This window comes from Varanus komodoensis, unplaced genomic scaffold, assembly GCF_004798865.1.
Source record: "Varanus komodoensis strain SLA01 unplaced genomic scaffold, ASM479886v1 scaffold33, whole genome shotgun sequence".
NCBI classification, from domain to species: Eukaryota; Metazoa; Chordata; class Lepidosauria; order Squamata; family Varanidae; genus Varanus; species Varanus komodoensis.
The window spans coordinates 9,842,254-9,864,332 of record NW_025335817.1 but is presented as its reverse complement, the minus strand read 5'-3'; the positions used below and the strand labels follow the sequence as shown (position 1 = coordinate 9,864,332).

The 22,079-nt window shown below is 46.1% G+C and overlaps 1 protein-coding gene across 1 annotated transcript in view; it reads left to right on the top strand.

Annotated features, from left to right (window-relative positions):
* Positions 1-485: 485 nt before the first annotated feature.
* Positions 486-22,079, top strand: part of ARNT2 (aryl hydrocarbon receptor nuclear translocator 2) — a 119,748-nt gene continuing 98,154 nt past the window's right edge. Inside the window, exons 1-5 of the mRNA XM_044438818.1 lie at positions 486-795; positions 3,394-3,505; positions 11,748-11,795; positions 17,939-18,152; positions 18,845-19,058. Of these exons, the coding sequence (XP_044294753.1) occupies positions 3,396-3,505; positions 11,748-11,795; positions 17,939-18,152; positions 18,845-19,058 (586 nt within the window). The 5' untranslated portion in view covers positions 486-795; positions 3,394-3,395. The remainder of the gene's footprint in view (positions 796-3,393; positions 3,506-11,747; positions 11,796-17,938; positions 18,153-18,844; positions 19,059-22,079) is intronic.

Below are 22,079 nucleotides of genomic sequence, written 5' to 3'. Positions count from 1 at the left end.
GCTGCTGACAAGTACCCTGAGATCCCTTTCACAAGTGCCGCTCTCCAGCCACTTGTCTGCCATCCTGTACCTATGGCACTATCTGTCCCAAGTGCAAGACCCTGCACTTATTCACATTAATTGCTATCCTGTCACCCTCGCCCACTTCCACAGTCTGTCCAGATCCTTTTGAATCTGGAGTACCTGCTCCCCAGTTGTGGCCACTGCCCCCACTTTGGTATCATCTGCAAATGACTGGTTACCTCTCCCCCAGGTCATTGATACAGGGGTTCAACAGAATCAGTTCCAGAATTGAGCCCTGGGGGACTCCACTCATCACCAGCTACCATCCTGTTGGTTCCCTGCTGATAATCATCCTCTGCTTGCGGTTCGCCAGCCATGCCCTAATCCATCAGGCAGTGCATTGATCTGTCTCGAAGCTAATCAGTTTCTCAACCAGGATCTCATGCAGCACCTTGTCAAAGGCCCTGCCCAAATCCAGGTAAACCACATCCATCGTCTCCCCTCTGTAGCCACATGAAATCTTGCCATGGAATTCCACAATGTTTGTCTGGCAGGACTTATTTTTGCAGAAGCCATGTTGTGTGGTTCTAGGGTTTCCAGAGATTTCCTTATTATTGGTTTTTCTGTTGTCTTTCCCAGAATGGACGTTAGGCTAACTGGCCCGTAATTCCCCTTGTCTCCTCTGCTACACTTGTTGAAGATGGAGACCATTGACGCTACCCTCCAGCACCGCTCTGTGTTGACATTCCAATCCCGCTTATCATCCCACCAAGCTTCTGTGCTCCCCACCAGGTCATACCTGCCTATTCCCAGGAGAGCCTCAAGCTCTTCCTGCTTGTTTCCCATGCTCCTAGCGTTGGTACACATAATCCCAGCTCTTTCCTATGAGCCCCATTCCCGAGCTCCCCAGCTGCCTCCTCCTCCTGTCCTCCCTGGCCCAGCAGGAACCCTCCGTACAGTAGCCATGCCAGCCCCTGCAATCCCTGCATCACCCTGATCTTGTTCCTTCACGTGACTGTTTTTGACGGGTCTTTGGGGATCCTGGTCCCCCCTTCCCAGGTCAGTTTAATGCCCTCCAGCTGAAGGTCACTAGAGCTTTCCCAAAGATCCTTTCCCCCATCCCAGTGAGGTACATCTTTCCCTTGCCAGAAGTCCTTCGGCGAGGAACTGGCCGCCTTAGCTGAGGAACCTGAAGCATCCCTTCTGACACCGTGCCATCGGCCACTCATTTGTCTCTGTAACCCTCCTCTCCCTGGTCACCCGCTGTGAGTGCTGTGGGTTATGTGGCAGAGTTTCTGTGCATGGAGACAGTCATTCTGAGCATGTACAAAGTGCTGTTTCCTCATCAAATAATTGACGTTGGGATAATTTCAAACATTCTTTTTATAGGAATAACTAGAAATATTTTAAGACATGGCAACTCAGTAGCAGGCACTGCCCTTACATTTGGATTCTGAGAGCAAAATAAAGGCATTGACAAGTGCTCAGCTGCTGATTTTAGTTGTTTAATTAACTATGCACCTAATTATATGAGCTTCTTAGGGATGGTCATCTGGAAGAAAAAGTAACATCCAGATTTGTTTTTGGAGTTAACAGGTAACATTGCAGTTGCCCCATTGGACCTGAATTGTTTTTATTAATCATGCCAATAATTAACTTTATGAAAAATGGATTTCAAAAAATGGGCAATTGACCAATTGATATAGTTGTGGAAAATTTTCCACTCCATATCACTGGTTCTGATTTGTATTCATGGAATATATTACAAGCAGCTGACTTATTAGAGGCTTCAGTTGCAGCTAGACGACATAAATAGAAGTTTTTCTCTCTCAGATTTCTCCTTAAAATGCTTTGCTTCCATCTGTCTGCTTGAATGCACTTTTGGAGGACAGTAAGTTTCTCCAATAAAACCTAATGTACCAGTCAGATGTCCTTAAAAATAATCAGCAGCAACAATGATTCTACTTAAAATATCTATCATTGCATTGGGACCGTAATGTAGGTTGTCTTTAAAAGGTATTCTTTAAGGAGATCCTCAGGCACAGTGGGAGGAGACCTAATTATGTCAGAGTTCACCTCTTCCATCTCTTTTGCTCGCTTCTGATTCAGCTAAATGAGAAGGAGTAAGACGCCTGGCCAATATTTCCCCCTGCCCTTACAATTGGTAGTTCATTGCTGAAAAATGGCAGGCATTAGAAACATAGAAACTGAGCGAGTCAGAAAGGGCCTCCCGGGCATCTCGTTTGACCTTGGGCTCCAGCTGGCTCCACTCATGACATGCCCACCATGTGGACGTCCAGCCTATCCTTGAACACCCGCACCGATGGGGCCTCAACCACCTCCCGGGGAAGCCCATTCCACACCCTCAGGGTCCTGACTGTCAGGAAGTGCTTCCTGGCATCCAAACAAAACCTTGGCTCCCTGAGCTTTGCTCCATTGGAGCGCGTTCTGCCTTCCTCTGCAGCGGAGAACAGGTCTCTAGCCACCTCCACATGACACTCCCTCAGATACCTGTATGTCGCCAACAGATCCCCTCTGAGTCTCCTCTTCTCCAAGCTGAAGAGACCCAGTTCCCTCAGTCTCGCCTCATACGGCATCCCCTGCAAACCAGCCACCAACCTTGTGGCCCTACGCTGCACTGACTCCAACCTGGCTATATCCTTCCTGTAATGAGTTGCCCAGAACTGAACATAACACTCCAGTTGCAGGTGTACCAGAGTCATATACAGTGGCAGTAATACCTCTCTTGATCTAGAAGCCACACTTCTGGCTATGCAAGCAAAGGTGACGTTCGCCCTCTTGACCACTGTGTCACAGTACTGACTCATGTTTTGCCTGCAGTCAACCAGCATCCCGAGATCCCTTTCATAAGTGCTGTTTTGCAGCCACTTGTCCCCTAACCTGTACTTATGACATCCATTTCTATGCCCCAAGTGCAAGACCTTGCACTTATCTCCATTGAACACCATCCCCTTGTCCCTCACTCACCTCCATAGTCTGTCCAGATCCTTCTGGATTTGGAGTACCTGTTCCTTAGTTGTGGCCACCACCCCCATTTTAGTATTGTCTGTGAATTTGACCAGCAGACTGGCCACCCCCTCTTCCAGGTCACTGATAAAAAGATTGAACAGGAATGGTCCAAGGACAGAGCCCTGGGGGACCCCGCTCATCACTAGGCACCATCCCAGTGATTCCCCACTAATATTTACCCTTTGCTTTTGGTCCGTCAGCCATGCCCTAATCCATCAGACAGTGCATTGGTCTATCCCAGAACTCCTCAATTTCTCAACCAGCATTGTCCCTTCTCAGCTGCTGGCTGGGCAGTTTGGGCCACCTGTCCCACAACCCCATCATGTTAAGCCTGGTCTTTGTTTTTGGTCTGTATTACAGAGATGGCATCGGACATTCCTGGGTCGGTGACATTGCCTGTCGCACCGATGGCAACAGGTCAAGTGAGAATGACAGGACCCATGCCTGCCAGAGGTGGAAAGAGACGATCAGGGTAAGCCAATTTCAGTTTTTCAAAGCAATGTGGAAAATCTCTTTTCTGCACATCAAGTTCTAGTTAACTTCCAGAGCTGTCCCAGGTGGTTGTTGCAAAAGTGGAAGGCCAGACGTACACTATCAGCTCAGTCGGCTGCTTTCCTGAAGACCTTCTGAGGCTGCTGCTGGCCCCCAAGCCCCCTTTTAACCAGTGATGGACCACTAGCCTGGGAAGCCACAATGCCCCGATTTCTGTATTCTTGCTTTGGGACACTGTGAGACATTTAAAAATGTCTCGTTTAAATTTCAGCCAGTATGTTGGGACAGGTGCTGACCATCAAGCCCTTCCCCTCATTCATCAAATATTTGGTGGTTCCCTGCCTTTCCTTCCTTCGCCCTTCCAAAAGTTCAAAATGCATCCTCTGAGGTAGGAACAGCTTTTAAACCAAAATACGCTTTTGGCCCTTCCCATTGGCCACTGGAGTGCACCCTGAGATCCAGTCCGCAAATGAATCTGGCCCTTGGCCCGAAGGAGGTTCTGCACCCGTGTCCTGGCAGGAACTTCACCAGGAGCCCTGCTGAAAATCAAAATGGCAGATCAGTCCAGCAGGGGGACCTGCTTGCTCAGTGAGGATGTTTTGCAACGGGGCCTCCCGAGCCTGGGGCTGCCCCGATACTTTGCTAGTAGTTAAGTTCACTGTTTGCATTAGGATCGGTCCCCGATGTGGCTGATGAGGGAACACACATGGCAGGGTTGGGTGCATTCCCCAGCTCTAGACCTCGAAAAGCTGCTGTTTCGGGGCAAGGGAAAGCAGTGGATTGGAGCTGAGCAGGTAGTTCTGCATCAGAAGAACTGAAAGGCTGAAGTGGTGCTCCTGTGGACATGATCCCAGCAGAAATGGGATTCTGCCAGCGGCGTCTGGTGGCTCAAATGCCAGTGTAATAGTGTATCCATTCTGAGCTTCACTTTAAATTCTCAAGGGGCTGTCCATGATGATGAGCCCAGTTGGGACTAGGGGTTGGGGTCAGCACCATAGGGTTTAGCACTGTGGACGGTTCCTTAAGAGCTTGGGCCGAAGTCCAGGGTCAATATACTTCCCCCTGATGTTAAGCCCCCTTGAGTGTAGCGAATTCTCTTGGAATGCAGCATTCCAAGTCAGAAAGCTCAGGCAAAAAAGTGGAGCAGTTGGAATGTATCCCGAAATGTCACTAGATGTTTTAGTGAGCCCTTCATTTTACTGTGATCTTCACTGCCAAATTTTAACATTGCATGTTATCCTGCCCGCCTCCCTCACCTTTAAAATCCTGAATTTAATTACAGAACTGTTTTGCTAATCTGGTATTGCTGAGGACAGTGGACCCACGTGTTACATTACTCAAACCCCTAATCATTTCAAGTCTGCTTTGCTCTTCTTGTGAATTCTGTTTAGGAACATTCGGATTTTTTTGGATGTCATTCATGAAAAATGCAGACTTGAGGGGAGGGAGATGGCAAAATGGTTTTTCCCCTTTGCTATAATGTGCCTTGGGCTTGTGCATCTGTTGCAAACCTGAGTACATGCAGAGGTTCAACTGAACTTAGTGGAACTCACTTTCAAGCAAGCATGTGTCTCACCCCAGTCATACAACACAATATCATAGAATCACAGAACAGTAGAGTTGGAAGGGGCCATGAAGAGTATCGGGTCCAATCCCCTGCTGTTGCAGGATACCAAGTTACACCATCCCATTCAAATAACTGCCCAGTTTTGCCTTGAATGTCTCTAGTGTGGGAGAACTCACAACCTCTCTAGGCAGTGGGTTCCACTGTTGCGTTACTTTGACAGTGAGGAAACGTTTCCTAATATCTAGCCTTAAACTGGGTAGACACAGCTTGAGTTCTGTGGCCTACACTCTGGTATCAGTGAGAAGAGATCTTGACCTTCCTCTTTGTGACAGCATTTCAGATGCTTATAGAGGGATATCATGTCCCCCCTCAGTTTTCTCTTCTCAAGGCTGAACATGCCCAATTATCTCAGTCTCTCCTCACAGGGCAGTGTTTCCAGACTCTGGATCATTTTGGTTGCCCTCCTCTGGACCCTTTCTAATTTTCCTGCATCTTTCTTAATCTTGCTGCCCAGAACTGGACACAGTATTGCAGATGAGGTCTGACTAGTGAGGAGTATAGGGGAATTACAACTTCTTGTGATTTGGAAGTAATACTTCTGTTAATGCATCCCCAAATCGCATTTGCTCTTTTGGCAGCTGCCTCACATTGTTGCTTCATATTTGCCTGTTGTCCACAATTACTCTGAGATCTTTTTCTTTTTCAGTTCTGTTGAACCCCGAATTCGCCATCTTGTACTAAGGCATTTGGGTTCCTTTTCCTAGGTGGAAGACTTGGCACTTGTCCTTATTGCATCTCATTCTGTTACATTCAAATTTATCAGGATCGCCCTGGATCTTCATTCTGTCTTCTAGGGCGTTTGTTATTCCCCCAGTTTTGTATTGTCTGCAAATCTGATTATTTTCCTTGTGCTTCCTCATCTAAATGAAGAGGCTGAAGCGCACTGGGCCCAGGCCTGAACTCTATGGCGCCTCACTAGTTACCTCCCTCCAGTCTGAGAAGGTGCCATTGATGAGCACTCCTTGTGCCCGATTTAGCAGCCAATTTTGGGTCCACTTAGTCCTCTTTTTGCTAATTTGCTTGTCAGAATGTTGTGGGGCATCGTCTTGAACGTCAGGGTAGTCGCTGTCCACAGGGTTCCTCGCAGTCTTAGCTGCAGCAGCGCATGAGCAATGTGAGATTAATAATGACCTCTCTTTCTTGGCTATTGTGATCCTAGCGAAGTAGTACATGGGTAACAGTTTGAGCATGATTTTAAAAAATGCTCAACGCTTATCATTTTTAAATCTTTTAAGATTGTTCTTCATGTTTCCCGGGCGTTTTTAGCAGGCTGTTAGGAATTTTTCTATAAGAATGGAGGTCAAAGTTCCCTAAAGTGCAGTTTGCCTCCCACTACCAATATTGTTTAGCCAGTGAGGAAGGTCTGGCATGTTCCAAGGTGGGGCTCAGCTTTCTTTGGGGCACAGAGGTCTCATCAGCACCGCTCCCCCCCCCCCACACACACACATGGTGTGCCCTGGAAGATATTTTCTCAGTCCTTGGTGCGATCATGGTTACGCAACAGACAAGCAGATGCAGAAATGGGCACTGAAAGGAGAGCGGCCATGGCAAGGTTTGCCCAGTTTGTAATGGACTGTGATGCTGCAGGACAAGTATTCATTCCCCTCCAGAACTCTTACTCAGATCGTAATCCAAGCTGGTGCATCTCTCTAGTGCTAGGAGCACGGCAGTGGCTGGAGCCCAGGCACCCTGGAATAATGTCACTTTTTGTAAACGTCAGGGACCTTGAATACCACATGTCCTAAAGCTTGTTTTGTTCTTCTGACTCACAGGTGTGCAGAATTAGCTCAAGCTCTCTGGTGGGGGTAGTGGGGCAAAATAGCTCAGTTTGCCAAACCCAGTTCCAAATCATGCCAAGGAGAATTCACCCAGAAGGTAGAAAGTTTGCCAGAATTCACTTCTGCCAGAAGGTAGAAAGTTTGAAAATGTCTGTTCAGCCAGTTATTGTTTCCCTGCTCTTTTCTATAAAATGCAAAACATGAGATCACTCTAAAAGAGTAGAGATGGCCCACTTTAGCTTTTTTTAAAGATGAAAAACGTAATATGCAACACAAACGTAACAATTAGCCTTGAGAAAAAGTGCATTGTATGGTGTTAACATATTTTCACTTCTGATGTGTGCCGTGGAATTGTGAGCTACCATAAAAAAGACAGAAGCAATTGAATGTGAATTTATCACCGGCTGGAATGATTGGGTAACCAGCAAGAAGTTTTAAAGCCGGTGTATCAGGATCAATAAATTACCAACTATATGATGAAAAATGAAAATTATTGGCTGTTTCAGCTGACTATACAAGGTAAAATAAATGGAAGAAGTATAAGAATAAGATCTTGGCTGAATAACCTTTAATGGTGAGTTGGGGGCAAATACAGTATTATTGTTCAGAGCAGCCATCCCTTAAAGACTTTTTAGCTATGATATGTCTGACCTCTAGTAGGAGAGGAGCTAAAGGAAGAATAAAATTCTGGTTAATAGAAAGATGGGTTTGTTAATCAACTAGTATTCTCGGCATTGCAACTTCAATCTCTCTGCTTCAGGTATAGAGAATGAGACTTATATGACTGCAAATCTCAAAACGAGTCAGTGTGGAGTAGTGAGTTTGGGCCAGTCACTGACTCTTAGACTAACCTACCTAACAGGGTTGTTGGAAGGATAAGATAAATCAACCCCGTGTCTCCTCTGTGTTCTTGGCCGTACGGTAGCCCGTGAATCTTGCCTTCTGTGAAGTACAGATGGAGAGCAGCTCATGGCCGTCACTTTTCAATGGGGGAACAAATGAGGAACATCATATGTACACCTTCAGCTGCTTCCTCTTAGCTCCATGTGCTGAAAATGTGCCGCTTGGTGCCCTGAAGCAAGAGAGTTAAAACCAGAGGGCTGCCTGGACAGGAGATTCTACCTGCACACACCTAGCATCTCAGGAGAACTTAGCAGCAAACAACTCAAGCTGCTCTTAAAATGCATGAGCAAAACATTTTGCTTCTACGCTACCCTGTCCCTTCGTGTCTCTTTCAGTACAAACTGCGATTGGCAAAACCTTTCTTTTTTATGGGGAATGAGGTTATAGACATGTATTTTGTTGAAACAGGTGCCAAATGGATGGGATTTAGGGACACTGATCTGGTGAAGGGGGGAGATTGAAGCAATACTTGCCTAGATGATAGGTGGAAATGTGGGATCTTTTCCTGGTGGAAATACTGTGAAAGCAATGGCTGAAGACCTGCCCTTTTGTGTGGTTCAGAACTGGGCCGCCCTTGGAGGGAAGGAGCGTTCATTGTAGCCAGCCCAGCTGGCCACTGGAGGTCACCCTTTCTCCACCATGACGCCATCATCACGCTTGTGTTTCACTCACCAAGGAATGAAAGGGTTCTGGAAGAATGCAAGATCTGATGAAAATGCATCATTTCCCCCACTCCCAGAATATAATTGGTGCTGGAATTGAGAGTGTGGACACAATCCAGCTAAAATTAAACACTTTTAATTTTGGTCATAGGCCAATCTAGCAAAGTGCCAAAGAGTTCCTTGCTAGAAATCTCACCTGCCAAATATTGCTTAATCCTATTTGCAAGGTCTTGTCAATTCCAAATACAGCAGCGTATTCTCAAGTGCAGAGTGGAATGCGCCTGCTCCCAGTATTACTTGAGGGTCATGTGAAGTGAGTTCTGCTGGGAAATTGTGCAGATCTGTGTGGGGATGGCACTGAAAAACTTGCTTGTGCAGTGTTGCTTTGCTCCCTGTGTAGAGATTCGTTGAAAGAGTTAATCACCCTGCTAATTACTCAGCCAGAGTGCTTGCCTGATCTGTATATATCCTTCCTCCTTGTGAACCAAGATCAACAGGTGGCAGTTAAGTCTATAAAAAGTTTAGCATCTACCACTAAATGAATGTCAACATTCTGCATTCTGATGTTTTATTTTTATTTTTAGTCCAGCAGTTATAGGGTTGATCAGGGTTTTATTCCTGTTGCATTTTGTGGCTGGTGTAAATAGTGCTTTCTATTTTACTTTGCAAATGTTATTGTTTCTGTTGCTTTGTGTATCACAGTTCCCCGTGGCTGGTGCAAGTGAATTTCTCTTTTGTTCTTGCAATGGCGCTGCTGGGTCTGGAGTTCTGCAGTCTCTGGTTGTGTTTGTTCCCCTACAGTTCGACAGCACCAAACCTAGGGAAATGCTTGTAAATATTCTTTCATTCTTCACAATCCTCAAAAGATGAGGAAAGCAGGCCATTTTGGATATCATTTAACACTAAAAAAATCAACCCCCCTCTTGATTCTTAATATCATGCTGCTTTTTTCACAGAAAGTTAAGATGATAGAGAATGTATGGGGTGCATTGAGAACACTTGTTTGGCTCTTGTCTGGAGAAAGCCAAGGGCAAACGGAATTCGAAGAGAGCACACAAAAGTAGCAAGTTCTGGGAATAACTAACTTTTCTCAGCAAGAGTTGCCATGACAAGTTTGCCAGAAGTTATTTCCTACTTTTTTTTTAATATGAGAGGTTGGAGCCAAAGAAAGCAGAGAAAGTAGGAAATCAGAGATCCTACTTTCCAAAAGTAGATGAGGTTGAGAAGGATGGATGCTTCACATCAAATCTGCATATATTTGCATATGGCAAAACAATTGTTCCAAAGGAAAAGGGGTGCTTTTACTAACAGGATAATCATTCATGACATTGCTTCCAGATTTTGTTGGACTCCATGTCCAGGTTCTGGGATGATTTCCCAAGCTGGCAGAATTGATTTAGTATTTTATAGCAGGGTTATTTATGATCAACCCTGACTTCTTTAGAAGGACAGATACTGCAGCTCAAATACTTTGGCCACCTAATGAGAAGGAAGGACTCGTTGGAAAAGACCCTGATGCTGGGAAGGATCGAAGGCAAAGGGGGAAGGGGGCGGCAGAGGTGGCTGGATGGGGTCGCTGGTGCGGTGGGCGTAGAGTTGGGTGGGCTCCTGGAGGCAGTGGAGGACAGGAGAGCCTGCCGTGCTGTGGTTCACGTGACTGCGACTGCGACTGCGACTGAGGAAGGCAAGGCAAGGCGTGTGGAATTCCTTCCAGTTCATTTTTGATCAGGATTTACCCAGTTTGCACATCCCAGACTGAACGGAGACTCAGCTGCAACCTGCAGTGAATGTCTGTACGGTTCTGAATTGACAGTGTAATTTGTTTAAAAGGCCTTTGACAGCATGCAAACATTTGAAAATGCATGAAAAATGTATGCTTTTGAAAAATATGCAGAAAGGTGCTTTAACTGATGAGAGAAGGATGCAGTATTTCCATGATGTGTGTAATTGATATGCATATTTGGAAAAAAAATAGATTTTTTTCCATGACAATGAGGAAACAAGCCGCACAGTCTGATGTGGGCGTGGTTTGCATTAGAATTTGGAGAACTTGAGTTTACTAATTTGCACCGTCCTCCTTATTATAGCGGGGCAAGCAATGCACTTCTAAGCAATCTCTTGTATCAGAATACCTGCATAACCTTGGTGGCAGTTCCTTGGGCTGAAGGTACTGCTGCCAAATGCTTAGCCAGTGAATGGGAAATGAATGTGGCGCATTCTGGTAACTCTTATCATTGAATGCAGAATGGGTAACTGTGGGGAACTGCAGATCCTGGTGGAGAAAATGGTTTCTGGAAGGCATTCAGTCATATCAAATAACCCCTTTTTGCACTAGGGAAACGTTCTCCTCTTTTCCTTCTAAATTTTTTCAGCCAGACAGTTGACCATGGCAGGTGAGAGACAGAGAGACAGACAGGCAGACAGCACGTGGCATGACTCTCTTATTTCTTAGCTACCACTCTGATTACGGGCAGAGTTCAAAGCGCTGGTTAGGATCTCTAGGGCCATGCCAGGCTAGGGACCAAGTTTCCTGAAGGATCATCAGCTCCCCGTGACCGGTGACTGCCCAAGTCCTGCAGTCTCCTGGAGAGGTCCTTCTCTTGGGACTGCTGCCCTCAGAGTCGCCTTTGGTAGTGATGGAAAAGAGGGCCCTCCAGTGGCGGTTCCCAGGCTGGGGCAGGCGAGGGTCACGCTGCCATCCTTCCTCTAGCAGGCAAAGACCCTTTCATTCAAGCAGGCCTTTGGTGCATAAGTAGGTCTGTTGCTGAATTGGATGTTGCCTTTATTCTGTTACTACTGTGTTCTATTTGCATTTTAAGGCATTTATTTTATTAGTCACTGAGTTGTAATTATGAGTGCTATTTTCCTGCCAGAAAGGCAGGGTCCATATCGGCCAAATAAATACACACACTTGCTTCTTAACGGTATTAGAGACCACGTTCTCTGCTACAAAACATGTCAAGCGTATCAAAACACACTTTAGTGTAAAAATTTTAAAATACTGAGATCACCAGTCGCCTGCCCCTGCTCCACATGACAGTGCTGTATTTGTTTCAGATTAGTTTAGTAAAAACAAGCAGTTTGGATAGGACTGTGAATAAAATTATTGTTTGTGTTGTGTTGTTTTTGAAAAGGCAATAGAGGAAGTAGCAGATAAGAAAGACCCCCCCTCCCCCCCACCACCAGAAAGAAAGTGTACTTTCTCTGTTGTTAAAATCAGGTTGACTGATTGAGAAAACAACTTTTTTTCAGAATGGACTTTGATGATGAAGATGGTGAAGGGCCAAGTAAATTTTCAAGGTAAGTGTTGTTGTTTTTAGGAAGAAATATGATTCAGCAAGGGGCCCGGCAGGCAAACAAAACAAAACAAAACAAAACAAAACAAAACAAAACAAATCACAACACTCAGGTGATTGAATGTGTGAGTTTTAATTGTCCGCATCCATATACATATGCATTTACATTGCTCAGAGCATTTGCTCAGAAGATGAGAACATGGGAAGAGGCATGCCAGGTCAGACCATCCAGGTCAGTGTTCTGTTTATGCTGTGGCCAGCCAGCTGCTTGCGGGAGCCTCACAAGTGGGACATGGGCATAATAGTACCCTCCCTCGTGGATTCTTACTCATGAGATTATTGTTCTGAACTTCGCTTGATACCGTATGGAACGTTTTTAAATAAAGGGCTCTTGCCAGCTCATAAGCTAAAGATGTTTAGGCAATGCTTACAATTGTCTTATCAGAAATCTCCTTAAAAGAGGCATTTCCAATTCCTTTTATAGCAATAGGGAATGACTCTCCTGACTTGGTGTTCTCCATTCTGAGATTTTTTTAAAAAAGTACCTTTATGTTTATTTTTAAATGTTTTGAATTACTACACATTTTTGGTTCATCAAAATGATCTGATATTCAAAACCAAATTCCTCTGTTTGGAATTCTTTAATATTAAGTGTGTATCTTCCATAAGAGGTTCTGGTTGCTGAATTGTGGAGTTCCAGGGGGAACACTCTCCCCCCCTCAAATAGATCCTGGAATCTATAGTTTGCTTGGCCCTATATCAGCGACTTAATATTGCAGCACTATTTCAGAGATTATATTTTATTACAGAATTTACAGGCCTCCTTTCCAGTTCCAGGATGGAAAGGCTCAGTAGTAGATGGATTGGATGCCAAAATAATTTTTCTTCAGGTTGGCAAGACTGCTGTGTTTTGGGTTACTCTAGAAAGCACATTGGAATGACCAGGATGTCACCCATAATATGTTAAACTCTCTAAACTTTTATTGCCTTGGTTTTATTGCACTGTCCTCTCGGAACCCAAGTCAGCAGTTTCTCTTGGAACAAATGTGTCCACAAAGGAGCATTTATATGAACGGTATCCATGGAACTCCTCTGTCCATCGGCCATATGTGCCAGTTTGATACACTGTTGGCGTTAAATATGGTTGAGGAAAACAGCCTCTTGTCAGCTGGTTTTTGAATCCCAGGGTTTTTTTTTTTTTTGGTTGTTTCTTTATCGAATTTCATGGAAGCATCATGACAAGAGAGGAAGCTTCCTCCCTCCTCCTCCTCCTCATCATCATCCTCATCTTGCAGGGATATGTGTATCTTTGTGTGTACTGGCTATGAAGAAGTAGTATATTACGATTCTGTATGTTGTGAATGTCAATGTGATGTCACAACTGGAGAGGCACGACAGCAGCAATGTCAGCTACACATACCAGGCCTCCTGGAGTTCAGTGTTGCTCTCATGAGACTTGGCTAGCCTCCAATTCAAACACACCCTCTGGTGATACTTCAAGGAGGAGAGCAGAAGCACTTGCTTATACTTTTTATCTAACCACAGTGCCTGCCCTGTTACAAAGGAATTCATGGTAACTGTGGATAGTTTTAAAGTAGGGTTACCTCAAACAAGCCAGAATCAAACTGTACTTTAGGATCCTAACTCATTTGCATATAAACTACTACTTAATTTAAAACAGGAATGGGTATTTTCACCTCCCAGTCCCACCCCCTTGATGGCCTGCAAAATAGATATATCAGCTTTGTTGGTGTGGGGAAATGGCATCCACAGCTGTTGTGGAGCATCAGAGGGGTCAAATTTGGCTTAAAAACCATTGAGCAAAATTCTACCATTGCAATGCTGTGTAGTCCTTTAACAATGCTATTTGGGAACGCTGGGGCTGTCGGAGCTGCAGGGTGTAATGGTGATGGGAGCACATGTTGCCCACCCCAATTTAAACTAACCTGTTTCCTGAGTTTACATGGAAGAGGAACTTTTACGTGGAGAAACAGGGAACCCATGTGGTGTAGTGGGAAGAGCGCTGGGCACAGGCTCAGAAGCCCTGAGTTCCAGTTCCCACTCAAGAATGAGGTGCCCTGGGGGACTCGGAGCCAATCACAGGCTCCCAGTCTAACCTGCCCCACAGGATTGTGGTTGTGAGGGTAAGAGGAGGACCACATAACCTGCCTTGGGTTCCTTGCAAGGGGAAAAATACAATAGCCAGGTGTGAATGTAGCTATTGTACTAACAATAAAATAAATAAAACCAGTAAAAGCTTGTAAAAACTTAGTCTTCTCCTACAGTGTACAAGGAGCATATATCAATGCAAAGGTTTGGCAGGCTCATTCCTGTAACACTGAACTACAGTGACCCATTGTAAGACTTGCCATGTATAGACTTCTTATGTTCACACAAGGATATTTTTCTCGATGCTGTTATTATCCTGGATCCCACGAAAGCTTCATATTGATTTATCAAATCGTTTTGCTTTATCTTACAGGTATGATGATCAAATCTCTGGTGATAAGGAATAGTATGCAAGGTACGCGCTGAGAGAACAGTGAGGGATAACCGTATCCTAACCCAGACCCCAAGCTCTTTTGTCTTTTGCTTCTCAACTTTGGGAGCATCTTCCTCCCTCGTCCCCCTTTGGGTAGTCAAAATAATGGCTGATCCAAGCCAAGGATGTCCAAGTAAGAGGACAGGACTCACCAAAAAGTTGCAAACTTGGATTGATCTTTTTCATAAAATGGTAACAGAGCCTGCTTGTAATGTTGGTGCTCTTACAGGGAAGAATGCAAATCATGGACACAGGTTCCCTGTGAAGCTTTCAGGGGGTTATTCTGAACTGAATAGCATGAACATCACCAGCTGTCAGTACACAATGACCTTGGTCCGGGTAACCGTGGCTTGCAATCCAAGTCAATGGCTTCCCATATATATTGTAGAGCTGTTAGGAATGCCCATGGATTGTTAAAAAATGTTCACCTTGGTCTGCCTGAGACCCTGGAGAACAGCTGCCTGTCAGAATATGCATTCCTGGATCTCACCAGTATTAAGCAGTTTGTGATGTTCCAACTGAAACATTTCAAATTAAGGACAAGCTAGCATTTCAGAGAAGCTAAAGTGCAGTGCTGAATAAAAACAGACAGAGCCAGTAAGGAATGAAAGTGGGCAGACATGGTCAGGTGTCTGAGAGAGAGCAATGTCAGCACCAGACTAATTTGCCTGTGTGAGGGAATTGTAGAACCCGGGGCCACTGCATGAAAAGCTTTCTTGGCAGAAGTCTCTTGCCTCATCTCTGAAAGCTAGAGCACCAGAAGAAGTGTCTCAAATTTAGCTCTCCATCCATGGACAAGCTTAGGTGTGTCCCGTCTGCTGTGGATATCACCAGCAGGGACCACACTGGATGCTCCCATGTCCCAGAGCGCGCCTAGATGGGTTGCTGTCCCCCTTCCACCTATTTTATGTATTTAATATATTTATTGCTACCCTTCTTTCTTACAAAGAACTCAAAGTGACTTGTGCTATTCTTTTCCTCTTGCTCTCAATCTTATCCCCACAACAACACAGAAAACAGAGTGAGTCAGAATGGGCCTCCCAGGCCATCTGGGCTGAGAGTGTGTGACTAGCCCAAAGTCACCCAGTCGGTCCCATGGCTGAGCAGGGACTAGAACCCGGATTGCCTGAGTGCCAGTCCCACGCCCTTAACCCCACTACGCCACACTGGCCCGCTTGCTCTCTGGAAGAATCAGAATCAGGATTCCAAGAAAGCTACCTGCTGTGGAGAGCCGAAGGCATACCAGTGTAGCCGCCCGCTTACATCTTGCAAGTTACCCTCTAGCTGGACATGGGCAAGCAGCTCTTGGAGACACACAAGTGCTGGGCACATGCAGCAAAATGTCGCAAGCAGTGTGGGAAACTGCTCTGAACAAGCCCGGCCCACTAGGTGCTCGTCTCTGGTGCAGTGGGCTTTGGGAGGCCGCTGTGCTCTTGAGCTGAATCTCTGGACTCGGGGTCTGTAAGCGGTTGTCTTCCACAGAGATCACAGGGCACATATACTAGCTAAGCAAGCACTCCGAGCATTCAAACCGTCACAGTTAACACAGGGTACAATCCCTGGAACTCCCGCACAGCGTAAATGACCACTGTGAAAAATTGGAAATGTATATCAAAATGGGTAATTATCTGTTTCTTTATTTATAGCTTCACTTTCATTAAAATAAAGCAAGCTACCAGACTTGATGCTTCTGGAAAATAAGCCTGTTCGTGTGTGCATGACAATGCCTGCTGGTACATTGCAAGCCTAAGGCTGACTGAGTAACGGTCTCTGGTCTCAGCTGGCCCCTCTCCAAGGTTCTAGCAAAGCAAGAACGAAGTGTAGCCATGCTCGATCATACAAGTCGCCCGATTTATGCACATTGCACATTCAGCCTTTTGTAATGCAGAAAGTTGGGTTGGCTAAATGCAGAAAACTTAGTTTATTACCATTAAAAAATAGCCTGCTTAGCCATGGACAGAATGCTTTTTTGTTTTTTGTTTTTTTCATCAAGACAAGAATTTGCTGAGAAGGTTGGTTCAAACAAAGGAAGGACTTCACATATCATCACATTACCGCATCTTGATTTGAAGGGATGCACACGGGAAATGGTCGAATTCCTTGTTGGCTTCAAAGTGCTGGTTCCCAGCTCTGAAATCCTGCATTCCCTTCTTGGAAACTCTTGGTGATCTCCTGCTCCAAGCTTAGACTGGGCTTGGAGTGGGCGGTGGCCCGGACATTTGTCGATTCGTTGCCCCGTACGGAGCTCCAGGTGTACTCCGGGGCACACATGGGGTCCCTCAGCTCGCAGAGGCCTGCTCTGTTCCTTTCAGTGGAGGAGGGAGATCTGCCCACCCAGAAAGAATGTGAATGTGGATTGTCTTCCTCCATTGCAATTAAAGGCTTTGTGGGCAGGGGGGCCCCATGTGTTCTCCTGTGCCTGAAAGAAATCACTGGATTTGGGGTTGCTGAACTTGGCCTTCCCAACAGCAAGAATGGACGACGACAATGCTTCGCCTTTGCTGCGCGCTCTGAGTCGCTCCCCGCGTGAAGGGTGCCGTGGCGAGGGCAAAGCATTCTTCGCTCACAAAGTGACATGGCTGTGGTGGGCAGCAAGGGGTTAGCGTGTCGCAGGAGCCTGCATTTTTGTGATGTGTGTGTCGTGGGGAGGAGGTGCACAGCTGCCCTCCCAGGAATCCCTGTTGGTGAAATGGAATCTTCCATTTTTAGAAGTGTGGGGTGGGAGGTGCTTGTCCCCCTGGCAGTTTTGTGTGGAGGGTGTCACTTCTTTTCACAAGACCGGAGGACAGCCTGGAAGATGGGGGGCAAGGAACCCCAGGCCCAGGGAGCAGAACTGGCCTGCCAAGCATTTCAGCCTGGTCACCAAAGTTCTCAGGGTGGCCACCCCGCTTTCCCCTAGATGTAATTGTTCAGCATTTTCCTGGACTCTTTGCTGTTTTTCTCCTGCCTAAAAACCTGAGGTGCCTTTCCTTAGTTCCTAGCAGTAACAGCTTTGGGGAACATGTCTTAATTTTGGGCCCCACATCCCCCCCCCCGCACACACAAACACATGCCCTGGAATTCTGCTCCTGAGACCATCTCTGAAATTAGTCAAGTATTAGGGCTGAAAGAATTAACCCTGATGTAATGTATAAGTGGGGTTTGTCAGATTAACCAGCTGTAGACCCCTTGGCCACCGGTCAGGAATGGCAAGAGTTGTAGTCCCACAAATGCTGGAAGGCCAAAGGTCCCTTTTCCAGCTGTAACAGGACAAAGGCAGGGTCACCATTGGGTTGGGGTTAAAAATGGCCTAATGACAACCCAGTGTAACTGCAGATTGACTCTCAGTGCAATCCTGTACCAGTCTTCTCAGAAGTAAGAATCGCTGAGTTCAGTGGGACTTACTCCTAGGTGAGTGTGCTTGATTGCGGCCTTTCTTAGTCCCACAGAACTAAATGGGAGCCACTGGTTGCCATTGTCCTTGGGTTCCAGTTCTTGGGCACGCTAGAGTGCAACGCACCCCTCTGGACATTCTTTGAGCAATTGTGATTATTTCCAAGCACTGCATCTTTTACCGACAGCATCTCGCTTTCTCTCTCGGTTTGCTCCTTCTCATGTGCGTTTAGGGAGAACCATAGTGAGATCGAGAGACGCAGGAGGAACAAGATGACCCAGTACATCACCGAGCTCTCTGACATGGTGCCCACCTGCAGCGCCTTGGCGCGCAAACCTGACAAGCTGACCATCCTGCGTATGGCAGTGTCACACATGAAGTCCATGAGGGGCACTGGGAACAAATCTACTGATGGAGCGTATAAGCCTTCTTTCCTAACCGAGCAGGTGGGTGGCTTTACAGAAACAAGAAGAAAAACGAATGCAGAAACATAAAACCAGAATTCATGGCGTGATAAAAATGATGACCAAATTGCAGCACAGCACCGTGGGCCTCCTAAAGCACCACCATAAAATCCATTATAAACACCTAAAAAGCCTTGGCAAACCAAAAGGATTCTTGTGTGCACTGAAAGGGAAACAAAGCTGGTGCCAAGCGGACTTCACATGGGAAAGGAATTCCAACAATCACGTACCACAATGGAAAGGCTCCTGCCTTCTCTCTTCGCCCACGTCATCGCCAGTCGTCATCACCTGGGCTAATTTTTATTTGTCCTTAAATTTGACACCCAAATGAGCAAATGGGCAGGAATGAGAGATTACCTTTTGGCAGTGGGGCTCATTTTCACAGCTATTCCTGGTGAATGTCACATTATTTGCCCAGAATTACCTGGAATGGCACCCATGAACAGTGATGGCAGATAGGTTTGAACATACGAAGTTAAGGAATAATGAAAGAGAAAGAAAAACCTGATGAATGTGTTGACAAAGTAAAGCAAATAATTCATCAAAAATGGCAATCCTGCAAATATATTATGAAACGAGAAAAAGGCTTGCTGACAGAACAAATGGAGTTGTAAAATAGCACAGGAAACCTTTGGTGAACTCTCTAAATACTTGTTTCTCCTTTTCTTGGCAAGGAACTGAAGCACCTCATCCTTGAAGCTGCGGACGGCTTTCTCTTTGTCGTGGCGGCCGAAACGGGCCGCGTGATCTACGTGTCGGATTCCGTCACTCCAGTTCTGAACCAGCCGCAGTCGGAGTGGTTCGGCAGCACTCTCTATGAGCAGGTCCATCCCGACGATGTGGAGAAGCTGAGGGAGCAGCTTTGCACGTCAGAGAACTCAATGACAGGTTAGCTGTCTTTGAGGGGTACCTTCCATTGTGCTGGGTTACTTGCTTTGGAGTGCAGGCTGCCATTTGGAATCCTCTTTGTGAGGATGCATGATGAGCCAGAAAAGAGCGGCCGAGCACTCATACTAGCCAGGGCATGCTGGGAGTTACAGGATTTGTCTAATTTATTTATTTACTTAACTGGGAACTGTGGGCGCCATTTTATGTGTTTATTCATTGCATTTATATCCTGCTTTTTTTTCTTTCCAAGAAACTTAAGGCAGCTTATGTAATTCTGCTACTGCTCCTCGTAATTTTCCTCCGCCTCTCAATGTTATCCTTACAACAACCATAGTAGCTATTGTATGAACGAGCAGATCCCCTGCCTCCATTTGACACGCTTTCAAATTTCTAAAGGTGCCCACCAATCCAAGATGTTTCACTGATAATGCATCATGTACATTTAGTTCTCTTCCATTCTGTGTTTGCCAGCAATGCGTTCATGGTCAGAAATCAGAGTAAATTGGTGTGGTTTTTTCCCCCCAGACAAATTCCCCATACTGTGGAAGATCTTATAAGGCCAGAAAAGCTGCTATTGGAGCTGGTTCCTTGGAAGTGGATTGGCTGAAGTTTCTTTTCCTGCCACTGGTGAAAGGGGCCCCTGTGGAGCAGCAGTAGTTTCTGCAAGTTTTTCCCTGTTGGCACAACTTCCAGTATAGACTGAAGCAGGGCTGATTCAGCATATGGGGGAAATTTGGGCAAAATAGGAAATTGGTGCAAATCAAACTGGGAATCAGGAACAAAAAGAACCCATGTCTGACAACTGGCAAATATTTTCTGCAGGCTCATGCTCTGGTTTGCATTTGGATCTTCAAATGGAACATGCTTGTATGAATGCAAAATCCTTACTTATCCCTTGCATTGCCTCTCTCAGCCTGCCATTGTTTTCCCTGCTCTGAAATGTGAGATTATCAGCCTTGTGGCTCATCTTGTTTTGTTTTTCCATTGTATCACCTAAATTAATCCTCAGTGCTGGAGTTTTTAAAAGACCAAGTACACAGTTTAAACAGAGGGGGACGGGTGTCAGGACTCCCCCACCTTGTTTGTTTTTTAAAGCATGAGCACCTTAATATGTCTTTTGGCATTAAGAGTGACTAATATGACAGACAAGATAAACTGGGACAATTTGGTCCCTTCCTCTGTGGTTTTAATATACAAGGCAGATGGATGAGAACAAAGAGGTTGGCTGGCATTTTCTTGCTGGCGATAGAATGCTGATGTCGATAGTTTATGATTGTTGTGCTTTTTATCTTAGCCACAGTCTCAACTTTACTTTGGCTTACCCTTCAAGTTGGCCGTGCTGCTAACTTTCCTCTGTGTGTGTATTTTGGTCCACTCTTCTGGATCCGTGCACATTTCTTTTCTCTCTTGTTTTCCCTGTTCTTTTAAATGATTCTGTATTCTGTTTATGAATTTAACTTCCTTTTCCTTATAAGAGTGACCCTGAACTTTGTCTGTTTTTCTGAAAGCCTTTTTAATGTTTTTCTGTTATAAAGATATCTTTGGCAGATCGTCTAACCAGGGCTCAGAAAAATCTAATTCCTGGCCATGTAGAGTTGCATTTGGCTCTTGGGTGACATGCATTCCTGCTCTTTCTCAGATGCTGCAGGGAATGGCAGCACGCAGCCTCTGGGTGGCATGCCCGGGACCCCCACCCCCCACCCCATCCGGCGTGCCTGCTTTGCGCTCCCGCATGTCGCGTGTCTTCTGCTGCCACAGTGGCTGCGTTAGCCACTGTGGTGATGGCAGCCAAGGTCACAGTGGTTTTGCATGGAAACAAGGCAAACCTCAAAGGGGCCAGAAGAGGATGTGAATTTGCATAAGACCTGCATGTGCTAATGCATATGCATGAACGGCAAAGTTAGAAATGGTCATTATCGTTTCAACAGAAATACCAGACATTTCAGCATAGTGGGGAAGAGCAGGACCAAGCAACTGGTGTGCCTCGCGCTTCGGTCTGCTGTTCAGCTGCTGTTGATGGGTTGTAATGCTTGATTCTAAAACTGGAACTGGACAGGACAGCCCTTCAGATGGGGAGCCCCTTCAGACAGAGGACAGTCCTTGGTCAGCTTGACTTAGACTGTTCTCTGTAAAAGAGAACACCTGGATGCTTCCCCCTCAGTGGGTCCTGGGGAAGACGCACAGCCCTTCTACCCCTGCACCTGTCTCACCCCTGCAAGATTTAATGTGATCTGTTTTGTGTGCATCCATACTTATTTGGTACACTCCTGCCCCTCCTTTCCTCACAAGCGCTTAAGGAGGACGATGTGCTTCTGCTCCTCCTATTTTTTATGTTCTCCATGTTGTTCTCCCAACGGCGCTGTATGGGTGGGCTAAGCTGAGGCGGAGAGATAGTGGCTGCCCTAAGAGCCCCCAGCCAGTTTCATGGCTGAGCTAGGATTTGAAGACGAGTCTCTCCAGGCCTTTTCTTAAATTCTAATTGTTTTAATGCCTCGGATGGATGGATGGATGGATGGATGGATGGATGGATGGATGGAGTGCCCTGAGGAGAACCCCACTGGGGTAGGCCGTCCAGGTCCCACATCCCTTTCCCCCACAGCAAGGCAAAGCCCACAAACAGGCATGGAACCCCTACCTCTCCCCATCTGGTAGTGCCTGGCATATCACCTCTGCTCATCCAGGATCTGCGCAGCCTTCAAGGATAATAGCCTTTTTTCTGTCGAGGGCCACATGCTTTTGGGGGCAACTCTTTTGGCACCTCAGGTTGGCTCTGGGCTGAGACAGAGCCAAAAGTGGAACAGCTTCTTTCTCCCTTGCACCCTCTTTCTCTTTGCCATGCTGGTGCTCCCATCCTCTGCCACCAATCCCCATCCTTTTTCCTCCTTGCAGAGTAGGGTGATGGGGCTGTTGAACCCCGAATTTTTTTGCACCGTCCATTAAAGCCATCTGAACTGGGGTCACTGCCAAAACTTGTGACGGAAAGGTCCGAGTATTTCCTTGTATCTACCTTGCATTGGATGC